The sequence below is a fragment of the Phyllobates terribilis genome, unplaced genomic scaffold (assembly GCF_046119375.1).
Source record: "Phyllobates terribilis strain yellow unplaced genomic scaffold, ASM4611937v1 Scaffold_1__5_contigs__length_1240528914, whole genome shotgun sequence".
Taxonomy (NCBI): domain Eukaryota; kingdom Metazoa; phylum Chordata; class Amphibia; order Anura; family Dendrobatidae; genus Phyllobates; species Phyllobates terribilis.
In genome coordinates, this window is record NW_027362761.1 from 402456610 (window position 1) to 402472066 (window position 15457).

The 15457-nt window shown below is 41.2% G+C and overlaps 1 protein-coding gene across 1 annotated transcript; it reads left to right on the forward strand.

The window, feature by feature from the left end:
* Positions 1-250: 250 nt before the first annotated feature.
* Positions 251-1952, forward strand: LOC141265920 (posterior protein-like). Its single transcript, XM_073679658.1, has one exon. The coding sequence runs from the start codon at positions 309-311 to the stop codon at positions 1950-1952; it is 1644 nt and encodes a 547-aa protein (XP_073535759.1). The 5' UTR covers positions 251-308.
* Positions 1953-15457: the final 13505 nt, after the last annotated feature.

The window sequence follows — 15457 nt, forward strand, 5'->3', positions numbered from 1 at the left end:
CGACGAACAGTTCCTCGAACATCCCGGTGTTCGACGAACCGAACCGAACCCGAACACTACGGGGGTGGCTCAACACTAATCTGTAGTTGATGAAGGGCATGAGACACTGTCGGTCAGATATAGGTAAAGTCACAAGACTGTGGCAGTAATTGCCTAAGGGAAAAGATTATATTCAATCTTGAGTCCCTATTTTAGTGAAGTGATATTCACTGGTTTCTGTATTGTGTTTAGTTAATTGTAATTTTTGTTTGGAAAGCAGATTTGTTTATTTTTGTTGTCTTCTGTGAAAATAGTTGGACGTAATTAACATGGAAATAGTCAGTAAATTTATTGAAAAATATGCCTCTGCTCAGTTCAGTACTTGTGCAGATGATGCATTGACACATCAGTTTAATGACCTTATGAAACAATGTGAAGGGCAGAATGATAACAAAAGTAAATTGTCGAAAAAGAAAGCAAAGAAAGAGAAGTTAGCAAATGTTTTGTGTATGTTGTTGAAGATGAAAGTAATTGCAGAGCAAAAGGAATTGCACTGGTATTCAGAGAAAGCTCAATTAAGAGGTGAAGTGGACAAAATTGAACAGGAAGTCAGTCTGGCTATTGCTAGTGCTGAAGATCATAATTGTGAGTGTGAAGATCTAAGGGATGAGGTAGACAATATGAATTACCAAAATTGTGAATTAGAAGATAAGCTGGAGGAGTATAAGGAGAGATGTAAACTTAGGGAACAGCGTATTGCTTTGCTAGAAGGAAAGGAAGCAGAGTATAATGACGATATGACAATACTTAGGAACCAGTTGCATGATGCTAATGTAAAATTGGAGCTAAAAGAACATTGTATTATGTCCTTGAAATCACAAGAATGTACTAGAGGGAATAACCATTGTTATTGTAATCAAATGTGCAAGTCTGCTGATCAGAAGGAAAGAGATTGGAAAAGAGGGGAGGAGCAGCCTGTGTGCACAGCTGATAACCGTGAGGATAACCCAGATCATAGTTCCTCTCTCTTTACTCCTGAGTCAGGAGGAAGCAGACAAAGGAGAGACAATTTGCTTAGTAACAGCAACAATTTAGTCCAATCCACAACACTATCCATACAGGATAAGACAAATCTATGCCAGATATTAGGAAAATTTAATACAAGTGCCTCAGCCATTAGTCTTTCCAATAAGTTAGAGGCAGTAGTGACTCAATACAGTCTGGGTAATAGAGCTGCATGTGCCTTACTTCGAGTATGGCTCCCATCTCAACTTTGTGAAAAACTGCAGCCCCCTGTAGGAGCTCACAGAGGATTATCTGCAGATCTTGAATGTAATTGGGGAAATGCTAGTGACAGAGTACAGGAATTAAAGAGAGTTATGGGGGGACGAGATATGAGAGGTACTAATGCCTTAGAAAAAGCAAAATTAAATAGAGGAGATGATCCAATTATTTTTTGCAGTGAATACTTGACATTATATCGTTCTACCTATAACTGCCCTGACATGTCTCCTGATGATAGCAGTTTTCTATATTCAATGGCTAACAAATGCACTTTTGTTGATTATCCAACAAAGGTTGCCTTGAGGAATGCAAATTCCTATCAAGCCTTTGTAAATATATTAAAGGATTGGATTCAGGATACAAGTCATGACAACAAGCCCCAAAAGAGGATATCAGAGGTAGTCAAAAATGAAGGCAAAGTAAGGTTTGTTGGAAAATGTTATAAATGTGGTTATACAGGTCACACTATGAAAGAATGTAGAAGTAGTAGAAGAGTTATCAATAATAGACCTTTTAATAATAGGAAGCAAAGACAAGAACCAAATAATGCAAGGGATGGAGAGCATAGTCTTCCTGAAGTTACATTATATGGCCCACTTCTGGATGAACTGAGGAAGATTGGGAAGGCAATGGCAGAAAAGCCAGAGGAATTAAAGACTCCACCTCCAACAAATCCTTATGTAAAATAATAGGGATGTCAGGCCCCAGTGTTGTCCCTAGTGAGTCAGCTTAGCAGGGACAAGGGCGGGAGACCCCGTATTCAGGGTACGGTAGGGGGCCATCGTACAAACATTTTACTGGATACAGGGGCTGCTGTCAGTTTGACTAATCTGGATTTGATTAAAGACCCTGGTGGTAAACACATTTTTCTGAGAGGGTTTGGAGGACAGTTAGTATCTTCAGAACAATCTTTACCAGTGACAATAAACCTGGGAGATCTATGTGTTGAGCATGGCTTATATCTTTCACCAACACATGAAGGTACCATTATTGGGTCAGATGTTATGAAGGAATATGGACTTATTCTTGATTTATGCAACTGGATGTTGTGGAGAGGATCACGGTATAAAGGCTGTTTAAAAATGGTTACTGACAATTATGGTATTGATTCCATCAAAGGTGCTCAATCTTTAGATCCAGCCATGATATTGAGAACAGATGATGAAATATTGGCTGACATCTTGTGGCAACATAACAGTGTGTGGGCAAATTCAAAAACCCAATGTGGCAAAGTGTCCAACATGGTAGTAATGGTAGAGGGTCCTGATCCCCCACCCCAAAGGCAGTATAAAATACCACCAGAGTCAGTCCCCTACATTAAGAGAATACTGGATGATTTGCTGATTCAAAATGTCATCAGGGAATGCCAATCCACCAATAATGCGCCGCTATGGCCAGTTAAGAAACCAAATGGTTGGCGTCCGACATTGGACTACAGAGCTTTAAACAAGTGTACCCCTCCTGTCACTAATGTGGTTGCCAAAATGCCTGACATGATGACAGCACTCAAACCCTCCTCCACAGTATATTCATCAATAGACATCTCAAATGGATATTTCTCCATTCCCTTACACCCTGACTGTCAATACAAATTTGCTTTCACATTTCAAGGGAAACAATTAACATTTTGTCGGTTGCCACAAGGATTCAGGTCCAGTTCTACCTACTTTCATAAGTGTATGGTTGAAATTTTGTCATCTTTTTCAGAACCTGATTGCATTGTACAATATGTAGATGACGTTCTGCTCCAAACTGACACAAAAGATCAGCACTACACATTGTTGAATGAGCTGTTAACACTCCTTGAGAAGGCAGGTCTCAAACTTAATCCTAACAAGGCCCAGCTGATGAGAGAGTCTGTGTCATTTTTGGGAGTGATAGTTTCAAAAGGGGGGAGAATTCCTGACCCCAACAAATGTGAAACTATTAGGAAGTTGCCTAGGCCAAACACAAAAACAGGAATGAGACAGTTCTTGGGACTTGTCGGATTTTCCAGAGATTTCATAGAGGGATTTGCTGAGAAAGCAAAACCCCTCTATGAACTCCTAAAAGGTGATAAGGGAGAAGCTGATCCACTTGAATGGATGGAAGAGCATGAAGGAGCTTTTGTAAGGTTGAAAATCAGCCTCACTCAAGCACCTGCTCTGAGCAATTGTAACGGGTCTGGGAGGCGGAACCTCTGAGCTACTATACAAGGGGGCGGTCCTTGTAAGGGAGCGGGTGGCGACCAGGGAAGACGGGCAGGAAGTCACAGCAGGTGACCGGGACAGTCTCTGAGTGAACGGGCTGGAGGTCACGGCAAGTGACCGGGGCAGTCTCTGAATGCATGGGCTGATGGTCACGGCAAGTGACCGGGGCAGTCTCTAGGTAAAGGGTTGGTACGACCTGTGGCGGCTGATGATAGACGTGAGCTCCCAGGTGAGCAGGCGAGAGTCTCTGGATGAACGGGTGGTCACAGCATGTGACGGCGGAGCCTCCAGGAAGACCAACAGACAGGCGGCAGATGAGCGCTCCCAGGTGAGCGGGCAGAAGTCTCTGGACAGGCGGGTGGTCACAGCACGTGACGGCAGAGCCTCCAGGTAGGCTAGCAGACAGGCAGCAGATGAGCGCTGAGCAGTAGTCACTGGACAGGCAGGTGGTCACAGCACGTGACGGCGGAGCCTCCAGGTAGGCTAGCAGGCAGGTAGCAGATGTGTGCTCCCAGGTGAGCGGGCAAGCTGGTCCATAGACAGACTGACAGGAGTTGGAAGGCAGACCGTCGGACCTCAGGCAAGCAGGCAGGAGGCTGATGTGCGCTCCCAGGTGAGCGGGCAGGCTGGTCCTTAGACAGACTGACAGGAGTAGTAAGGCAGACCGTCGGACCTCAGACTAGCAGGCAGGTAGCAGATAATCAGGCAGGAATCTGGCAGGTAACTGGCAGGTAACTGGCAACGGGACCTGAGGGCTGAAGCAGAGTAGTGAACAGTGCAACAACATTGCTCGGGCACCTCCATTTTGGAGGAGGTGCCTTATATATGGTGAAGTCCTCCGGCCATCGGCCGGGGACTCCTTAGGACGGCGCGCGCGGCCCCTTTAAGAGGGAGGGAGAGCGCGCGCGCGCGCCCTAAGCACAGTGGCCGGGAAGGAGCGCGCGCTGCCAGCAGAGCGGGAGGAGGACGCTGGGCACGGAGCAGAGAGGTGAGGGGAACAGCGTCCCTGCCTAGCAGAGGGCAGGGTCGCCGGCGCTACAGCAATCCAAACCCAGATCTACCTTTTGCATTACAGGTTCATGCCTCTGTGATAGCAATTACGGCTGTATTGCTGCAGGAGAGGCAAGGAAAATGGGTTCCTGTTGGATACCTATCAAGGTTGTTAAGTCCTGTTGAAATAGGATTTGATGATTGTGTTAGGAATCTGTTGGCAGTGCATTGGGCAATACTATCCACAGAGTACATAGTAGGATTTTCTAAAATCATACTCCAAACACCCCACACTCCTATCAAAATGCTCTTGGAGCGAACACTCAGTGGTGTATCTTCTCAAAGGGTAGGAAGATGATTGGTAGAATATAGAAAAGTGGGTTCATGCAGATCAGTGTAAACGGATATAACTGATAAGAATTTGATGCCGCTCTTGTTCTTGTTTTCCAGGATCCTAAATGAAGCGTGAATTAAAAGATGGAAATTTCTGGATACTGGATATTGGAATTGCAGCAATTTTGTTGTCAATTGGGATCATCAATGCTATGGAATCAACTCACATTGAACACTCTGGAGATATCGATCAGGGTATATTACCTAACGAGGAATATGGGAACGTATTATTTACACACCCAGACATAAACATTGATGCAGATTCTAACTATAAAAATAATGGTGTTAAAAGTAGGACAGTGAGACTGATACCAGAGGGTAAAAGGGTAACTGTGAGATATTATCAGGGTCCCAGCAATCAGTATAGTGTTGTTTTTTCATTTGGGAGAGTCAATCACAGTTCTGGTACCCAGAGATTAACATATATGGAAGGTGTACAAAATATAGATCCAAGATCACTGCAACCATTTATGATGGCTACAATATATGTAAATGAAACTGGGTACTGGTTGGGGGAAGAGTCTAAGTTACCCAACAAGAATGAACAAAAGGGGAAAGATTATGGGTCCTTTAGTGACAATTTAAAAGAAGGAGAATATTTGTTTGTATGTGGTATATATTGGCATAATAATATACACCCAATGTTCAGGCCAAAAAGGATCACCTTAACATACCATGAGGCATGCATTGGAGATGCCACAGAGGTTGAGATGTCAGTTCAGCAAGGGCAAAATTATATAATTGGTTCACTATCTAAACCATATAGATCCTATAGAGAAATGGTTGGTTATTGGGCATGTGGAACATCAGACGTAGAAATAGGTGAGATGCACATTATTGATGCTGCTCCAGATCAAATCAAACCATGCGTGTCCAATGAATCTGACAGCAATCAACGGACAATGTACTTAGAAGAAGGCCACCCTTTACAGGTCAACCTAGATTCTACTCAAACCATTGCTAGTGACGTTCAATATGCATTTGTTACTTGGCGAGTTAATATCTCTCTATGGTTGATAAAGACCTACTATCCAATTTGTGCAGGATTTACAACAAGATCATGTAAACACTTATAACGGGGTAGCGAAAGATTTTTTCCAACACTTTAAAGAATTAATGGAAGATACACTGACTAGAGGTAGAAATATGTCTTGGGCTCTAGTCTGTACACAAGGACAAATGGAATTATCAACTAACATTAAGTTAGCGGTACAGTCCATTTATGATGGACAGTGGCCATTTGAATGGTTGTCTCAAGCAATTACTGTGTTACCTGAACTCATGAGCTTTACACATTCTAAATGGTGGGTGAACACGTGGGTTGGGTGCAGCAACTATGACTTTGAGAAATGCTATGCTTCTTCATTTATTCCATATACTAAGTCACCTTTGGAGCTCATGCATAGAGTTAGTTCAATTGGTATTTTAACTGGAGATTCTACATTATTACACCCGAGATTAGAACATCCTCAGGTGATTAGGAAAAATGGAAGGTGGAAACAGGTTGACATTTCACTTTGTATACAAAGGAATCATAATATTTTATGTACGCCAGGACAGTTTAGGTTGGTTGAAGACAAATGCTGGAGTAATTCATCCACGTGTATTCTAGATGGGGAATCAATCTCAAAAGACAAAGCACCAATCTTCTATCTAGGGCATCAAAGAATTTGTTTCTTCCTCCTAAATACCACCAATGTATCTATAACAACACAACATTGTTCTGTAATGACATCTGTAACCAGGGGAGCATGGTGCACTCTTAGTGGGGTTACAGAAATCAAGACACCCAACTGGGTTTACGCAATTCCTACCATTGCTAATCTGTCAGTGGATCTGAAATATCACACTCCAGTTAATTTGCAAGCCTTAAGCCTAGGAATGGGAAAAGAACTTGGAGAATGGTTGGTAAAATTTAATAAGGATGAATATTTATTGATGAAGCTTAATCAAGAAAAGGCAAATGCCACAATTCTATTACATCATGACCAAAATGAACTAAAGGAAGTTACCCATCTATTAGAAAATAATGCCAAGGGTTATTGGTGGGAGGTAATATTTGGTCATTCAAATGCGGCAAATGGCATACTGAATTATTTAATCCACCCAATTGTCATATTACTTGTTGTTTCTGTAATTTTATCGCTTTTTCAAATATACATGTGCTGTGTAACCCGTTACCTATATAAAAAGGTACAGAGTTTAACTATAAAAGAACAAGCCAGTGTCAAAATTGCATCATGGGACACAAACGTACAAATTCCCATTGAATTAGAAGAAATTGTAATATGTGAGAACTGCGGCAGAAGAGGGCACAGTAAGAAAGATTGTTTGATTCCAAAACGAAACCTATAGGAAAAGCCTAGTAAACATGGATATTCTATCACAAATTATGTTATTGTTTGTTGGTTGATCTAAATGATTTTTTTTTTTGTGTGATGTGACGATCATATGTACAATTTGATGTGTATTTTTTTATATGCCTCCTTCAATGTCCTATTAGAAATCAAGCTATTACAAAGTTAATTTTTTTTTTTTTGGAGTAAATGTTGGCAAATGATGAGTGAATGTGTTAAAAAACTCCTTGCCCTAAGAAGAAGAATCAACTATGGTGGCGAAGAGGATTCCGGATTTGTGGCTCCTTAAAAGTTATGTGTCATTCAGACACAAAGGGGGGCATGTTGGAGGCCAACAGGTACAATATATATATATCATAGGAATGACTGAACTCTGCATTAAATTTGAGTGCTGGATATTTCCAGGACTCTATCAAGAGATACTGGGTACAAGGTTGTGAACCTGCTAGGCGAGAAGGCCGGTGTTCTTTGTGTGATGTCCTTTGTTTTAGTGATGAAGTAAAGGTCGCATCTACATATGGAATGAGTATAGGCCCTCCAGCCTCCTGGATGATACAGGTACACACACCTTCTGTGGTGAACTTGAATACAGATCCTGTTTGTCACCTAGTGTAATCTACATATGTACACTGCCCCTGTGGATTTGAATTGTATACCATTGCTCCTGAGATAGACATCCTGTCTCCAGCCTATGGATATGTATATTGGTGCACAATGCTTTTGATGAACATCTTGGAGCCAGCCCAAATGGAGTTGAACCTACACAAGGACTTTCTTCCAGAAGTACAAGAGTGCCATCTGCAGGAAGGTGTTGACCAATGCAGCCAATGACAATGCTCATACTACCCTGAAGATGATTGGATATTTGCCACAGAAGATACCGGAGAAGAAGGGCGGAGTCGTGGGTTGTATGTGGGTGTGGATGTGAAATTTTTAGTATAAATGAAGTAGAGTCAAGACTATCTCTCTCTCTCTCTCTCTCTGCCATGAAGGATCATTGCTAAGTATACTTATGATTGTATTTGTATTTTATCTAATTAGAGGACATTGAAGAAAGGTTCGATTGTAAATTGTTAATTGAGTTGCCTTATTATTATCTTGTTTTCCTTGTTATTAAACATCTGTATTATTTTCCCAAACTTGAGTTATTGATTATATAGGAAAGGTTCAGGGCAGGAAATAGAAAGGGAAATCACAACCTACACTCTCCAACATGAAACTTCACCGCTGCATCAGAGACGAACACCACACCTTCTCCAGAGACTGGCTCCTTCAAAGAGGTCAGCATAGAATGAGCTATAACCAGCGGTCAGCTGATGGGTCGTGTGGCTATTTAAAGGGAGGTGAGAGTGGCACCAACATCAGCTGACAGTCCTCAAAAGGCTGCAAGCAAAAGACTAACATTAACCCTTGCTGGAGCAAAGGGAAAAAACTAAATTTAAGTTACAGCATACCCAGAGCTGCCACGAATCCCCAAATGATTCGGGACACCTATGTGACAGAAAATACCAAAAAGTGATACCATTTTAAAAACGGCACCCCCAAAGTGCTCAAATCCAGATTCAAGAAGTTTACGTACTGTTGTAAAAACCCCTATTTAGCTCTTTAGGGAGAGCTTTTGGGGAGACGCAAGGGGTCTCAACACGTTTGCCAGTTTTGAGCAAATCAGGGCGTCTAGTGGTAGTGACGACAAAGCCACAATATACTCAAGTGTCTGTCTGTGTGTAAAGCTGGTCTGCTGGGTCTCTTGAGAGGAATCCTTTTTATTATTAATTTAGAAAAATGAAGTGAATAATGGTAACACAATATATGGGGAGAAGGTCATTTCAGCAACAAGCATATAAGATTATAAGGTCAGCACTCCGATACCTTATACCTACACTTATGAAACATATACAGTTATATGAAAAAGTTTGGGCACCCCTATTAATCTTAAGCTTAATGTTTTATAAAAATTGGTGTTTTTGCAACAGCTATTTCAGTTTGATATATGTAATAACTGTTGGACACAGTAATGTTTCTGCCTTGAAATGAGGTTTATTGTACTAACAGAAAATGTGCAATCTGCATTCAAACAAAATTTGACAGGTGCATAAGTATGGGCACCTCACCAGAAAAGTGACATTAATATTTAGTAGATCCTCCTTTTGCAAAAATAACAGCCTCTAGTCGCTTCCTGTAGCTTATAATGAGTTCCTGGATCCTGGATGAAGGTATTTTTGACCATTCCTCTTTACAAAACAATTCCAGTTCAGTTAAGTTTGATGGTCGCTGAGCATGGACTGCTCCCTTCAAATGATCCACAGATGTTCAATGATATTCAGGTCTGGGGACTGGGATGGCCATTCCAGAACATTGTAATTGTTCCTCTGCATGAATGCCTGAGTAGATTTGGAGCGGTGTTTTGGATCATTGTCTTGCTGAAAGATCCATCCCCTGTGTAACTTCAACTTTGTCACTGATTCTTGGACATTATTGTCAAGAATCTGCTGATACTGAGTGTAATCCATGCGTCCCTCAACTTTAACAAGATTCCCGGTGCCGGCATTGGCCACACAGCCCCAAAGCATGATGGAACCTCCACCAAATTTTACTGTGGGTAGCAACTGTTTTTCTTGGAATGCTGTGTTTTTTTGCCGCCATGCATAACGCCTTTTTGTATGACCAAACAACTCAATCTTGGTTTCATCAGTCCACAGGACCTTCTTCCAAAAAGAAATTGGCTTCTCCTAATGTGGTTTTGCATACCTCAGCCGACTCTGTTTGTGGCGTGCTTGCAGAAAAGGCTTCTTTCGCATCACTCTCCCATACAGCTTCTCCTTGTGCAAAGTGCGTTGTATAGTTGACCGATGCACAGTGACACCATCTGCAGCAAGTTGATGCTGCAGCTCTCTGGAGGTGGTCTGAGGATTGTCCTTGACTGATCTCACCATTCTTCTTCTCTGCCTTTCTGATGTTTTTCTTGGCCTGCCACTTCTGGCCTTAACAAGAACTGTCCCTGTGTTCTTCCATTTCCTTACTATGTTCCTCACAGTGGAAACTGACAGGTTAAATCTCTGAGACAGCTTTTTGCATCCTTCCCCTGAACAACTATGTTGAATAATCTTTGTTTTCAGATCATTTGACAGTTGTTTTGAGGAGCCCATGATGCCACTCTTCAGAGGAGATTCAAACAGGAGAACAACTTGCAAGTGGCCACTTTAAGTAGCTTTTCTCATGATTGCATACACCTGGCTATGAAGTTCAAAGCTCAATGAGGTTACAAAACCAAAAAAAGGGCTTTAGTAAGTCAGTAAAAAGTAGGTAGGAGTATTTAAAACAAGAAAATGATAAGGGTGCCCATACTTATGCACCTGTCAAATTTTGTTTGAATGAAGATTGCACATTTTCTGTTAGTACAATAAACCTCATTTCAAGGCAGAAACATTACTGTGTCCAACAGTTATTACATATATCAAACTGAAATAGCTGTTGCAAAAACACCAATTTTTATAAAACATTAAGCTTAAGATTAATAGGGGTGCCCAAACTTTTTCATATAACTGTATCTGGTCACTGCTGCATGTAGAGCAGAGAAAGCAGAGTTTCTATCAAGACTACACAATTCAGTCCACTAAGTTATACATTGCTGGAATTAAAGTCTCTGATCCTACATTATGCTGTTCTCAGATAGCATGCACACCTTCTGAAGAAGCCTTGTGAGACACGCTCCAAGGGGGCTCCTGATGGTATAGACTATATGGTAAAAACATCTCTGGCCATTTATGGAACATTGTGCACTCTCTTTTATACCCATGCTTATGGGATGAACTCCATTCTGTGTTTTTTATTGACACATTGCCTAAATTGTTTCATATGGCACAGTGTGTTGTTACCAGGAACGTGAGCAACATCTTGTTTACATACCATGCCCCATGCATGAGAGTGACCTAATGTATTTGTTATGTTTTGCAACTTAGAACTAAGGAATAGGAGGGAAAAGTTGTCCCTGCACTGAGACTCAGCTTAACCCTACGCTGGGGTGGGTGCCCTATTCCTTATGAATAGCCCCACCGAAACTCCTGCACTGAACTCAAACAAAGACCTGTAGGAAGGGGAAAGGGGTCCCTAAAAGATCTAAGGACTGGGAGCTAAAGCAGGAGACCTCCTAACAGAAAAATTAGTTGCAGAAATGAAAATTAAAGGAAACAAAACTGGTGGAACAAGAAGTCCCAGGATAACAATAGTCCAAAGCAAGAAGAACTAAACAAGGCGACTTAGCCAGAGCATGAGCGTTACAACACTGATGTCCAGTGGGGAATGAGAGCCAGGTGCAGAGTAATAAAGGGTGCAGAGATCACGTGACCAAGAAACCCAGCACCAGAGGAAAAGACTAGAAGCCAGCAAACCACAACAAGATGGCCGATAGTAAAACAACATAGATTCTAACAGTATTCTGTGAACTAGAAACTGTTAATTTTTCAGAATGATTCATTTATTCCACCACCAGAATGTTTTTGTCATACCATACCAATACTGGGAATTCATCTATTTTATTATCAGCATTGAAATTCATTATGGAAGTGCTCCTATTGGAACCTAAAGAACCTCACATATAGGACGAGTCTGGATTGTAAGTTGGATTTTTATGGAAAATGAAGAAACTCTGTGGGGAGGATAAAGGGGTTTGCCAAGCAAGAAGCACAGCTTATGACAGTAAATTGACAATTTTGACTTCTTTTTGAGACCTGGAAAAACATCCCACATGTTGTTTTTATAGTGAGAGTTTAAAAGCACTGCTATCCAATAGTATAGATAAGTGGATCACTTGAAATTCAATTTCGCCGGCTTTGATAAATTTTCCAAAAATGTTTGATACATAGAGAATAAATTCTCTGCAAATCGCAATATTGCAAAACCTCTAATTGTCTGGAAAATATGTGCATAACAATCTGAGTTCTCTTAGGACTGCATTGAATCCCTTTTGCGCTCTTCAATGCAAACACTACCTTAATACTGACCAAGTAACCTCAATCTATCTGACTAGGAAAAATGAATGGTAACTGGTGATAACTAACAGCCAATTTAACAATATCAGACTTTTTAGGCTACTTAAATTTAGAAAAGGTTCAAAAATTATCCCTGTCTGTGGTCAAATCACTGCCTTCCAGGTGTTTACACACAGGTGGTGCAAATGGCAGAAGCTCTCAGTTTTTCACATTGCATGATGCAAAAATTATCATTATTATCACATATGTTTGGAAAGTATCAAAAGCTTTTTTCTTTGCTAAATGAAAAAGCAATAACTTTTTCACAAGTCATCCAAAAATTATCCCTTTATTCAGGCAAAAAATATACAGTAGGTGTACTGTTTAGAAACTGGAAAATTAATGGCTTCTAAAGTAGTAGTGAAAAAAGTATCCTGCCGCACTGGATACCCTCTCTGACATTATACTGAAGTCTAGACATGACAGTACACTGATAGAAATATGGGCCAGTTCTTGCCACTGGTCCAATCTGTTGACCCAGAAAACTATTGGATTATGGGTCACGAAGCAGGAGAAAATTCCCCATTTTTATTTTATAGAGAGTATAAAGCATTGCTATCCAATAGTCATCCTTTTGCTTGATGACAATATACCCGCCATCCCACAAGCATACACACTGAGAGCCATGAAACAGTTTTTTCACTCCCTATAGTTACTGCTCCAGGTGTCTACAGTTTTGTGCACTTTGTAGCTCAAATATAAGTCAAGAGAGTGGCCTATATTCCCCTGCTAATGAGGGCACAAAATGGGCACCCTTTCTGTAAAAAGTAATGGCATTTGAGTATCTTCCAGCGAGGCTGAGTACACCCCATCATTTTTCAAAAGCAGACGATTTCACAAGATGGTATGGCATCAACTGAACCACCAACAACTTGACAAGGCGAGAGTTTAGTTGAAAAAACAGTGGATGACTAATAATAATATTAATAATTTTTATTTATATAGCGCCAACATATTCCTCAGCACTTTACAATTAAGCGGGGACATAAACGGACAATTAATTCAATACAAGGTAAGACAGTTTAAACAGTTACATTAGGAGTGAGGGTCCTGCTCGTAAGCTTACAATCTACAAGGGAATAGGAGGACACAATAGATGAAAAGTGCTTGTTATTTCAGTTCAAGCAATTATAATAAATAGAGATTTTCATATAGAGCGGCATGACCCGGTCAACAGCCCATATGTTTAAGTGCAATTAACAAGTATCAAGTGCAGTTATCGTGTGCACGGAGGGTGTGGAGACAGATGAATAGGAGGGAGCAGATTCTGAATAATATTTAGAGGGAGGGAACAGGAGAAAGTTAGTTTACTGAGTTGAGGTCATAGGCTTGTTTAAACTGATGGGTTTTTAAAGCACGCTTGAAGACATTGGAGCTAGGTATCAGTCGGATCATCTGGGGTAGTGCATTCCAGAGATTTAGTGTACAGCACGAGAGAGGTCTTGGAAACGGAGGTGCGAGGTTCGGATTATAGGGGGTGTTAGTCTTAGGTCATTTGTAGAATGGAGGGCACATGTAGGGTGATAGACAGGGATGAGAGAGCAGATATAAGGCAGTGCAGAATTGTGGAGAGCTTTGTGGGTGAGAGCGATGAGTTTATATTGGACTCTGTAGTCAATCGGTAACCAGTGTAATGACTGGCACAAGATGGAGGCATCGGTGAAGTGGCTGGACAGAAGTAGGACCCTCGTTGCCGCATTCAGGATGGATTGGAGAGTAGAAAGTTTGGTAAGAGGGAGATCGATTAGAAGAGTTGCAGTAGTCCAGACGAGAGAATAAGAGTGACCATAAGAGTTTTAGCAGTTTCAAAGGTGAGAAAAGGTCGGATTCGGAGATGTTTTTAAGATGCAGGTGACAAGAGTGGGTGAGTGATCTGATACAGTTATATGAAAAAGTTTGGGCACCCCTATTAATCTTAAGCTTAATGTTTTATAAAAATTGGTGTTTTTGCAACAGCTATTTCAGTTTGATATATGTAATAACTGTTGGACACAGTAATGTTTCTGCCTTGAAATAATGTTTATTGTACTAACAGAAAATGTGCAATCTGCATTCAAACAAAATTTGACAGGTGCATAAGTATGGGCACCCTTATCATTTTCTTGTTTTAAATACTCCTACCTACTTTTTACTGACTTACTAAAGCCCTTTTTTTGGTTTTGTAACCTCATTGAGCTTTGAACTTCATAGCCAGGTGTATGCAATCATGAGAAAAGCTACTTAAAGTGGCCACTTGCAAGTTGTTCTCCTGTTTGAATCTCCTCTGAAGAGTGGCATCATGGGCTCCTCAAAACAACTGTCAAATGATCTGAAAACAAAGATTATTCAACATAGTTGTTCAGGGGAAGGATGCAAAAAGCTGTCTCAGAGATTTAACCTGTCAGTTTCCACTGTGAGGAACATAGTAAGGAAATGGAAGAACACAGGGACAGTTCTTGTTAAGGCCAGAAGTGGCAGGCCAAGAAAAACATCAGAAAGGCAGAGAAGAAGAATGGTGAGATCAGTCAAGGACAATCCTCAGACCACCTCCAGAGAGCTGCAGCATCAACTTGCTGCAGATGGTGTCACTGTGCATCGGTCAACTATACAACGCACTTTGCACAAGGAGAAGCTGTATGGGAGAGTGATGCGAAAGAAGCCTTTTCTGCAAGCACGCCACAAACAGAGTCGGCTGAGGTATGCAAAACCACATTAGGAGAAGCCAATTTCTTTTTGGAAGAAGGTCCTGTGGACTGATGAAACCAAGATTGAGTTGTTTGGTCATACAAAAAGGCGTTATGCATGGCGGCAAAAAAACACAGCATTCCAAGAAAAACAGTTGCTATCCACATTAAATTTTGGTGGAGGTTCCATCATGCTTTGGGGCTGTGTGGCCAATGCCGGCACCGGGAATCTTGTTAAAGTTGAGGGACGCATGGATTACACTCAGTATCAGCAGATTCTTGACAATAATGTCCAAGAATCAGTGACAAAGTTGAAGTTACACAGGGGATGGATCTTTCAGCAAGACAATGATCCAAAACACCGCTCCAAATCTACTCAGGCATTCATGCAGAGGAACAATTACAATGTTCTGGAATGGCCATCCCAGTCCCCAGACCTGAATATCATTGAACATCTGTGGATCATTTGAAGGGAGCAGTCCATGCTCAGCGACCATCAAACCTAACTGAACTGGAATTGTTTTGTTAAGAGGAATGGTCAAAAATACCTTCATCCAGGATCCAGGAACTCATTA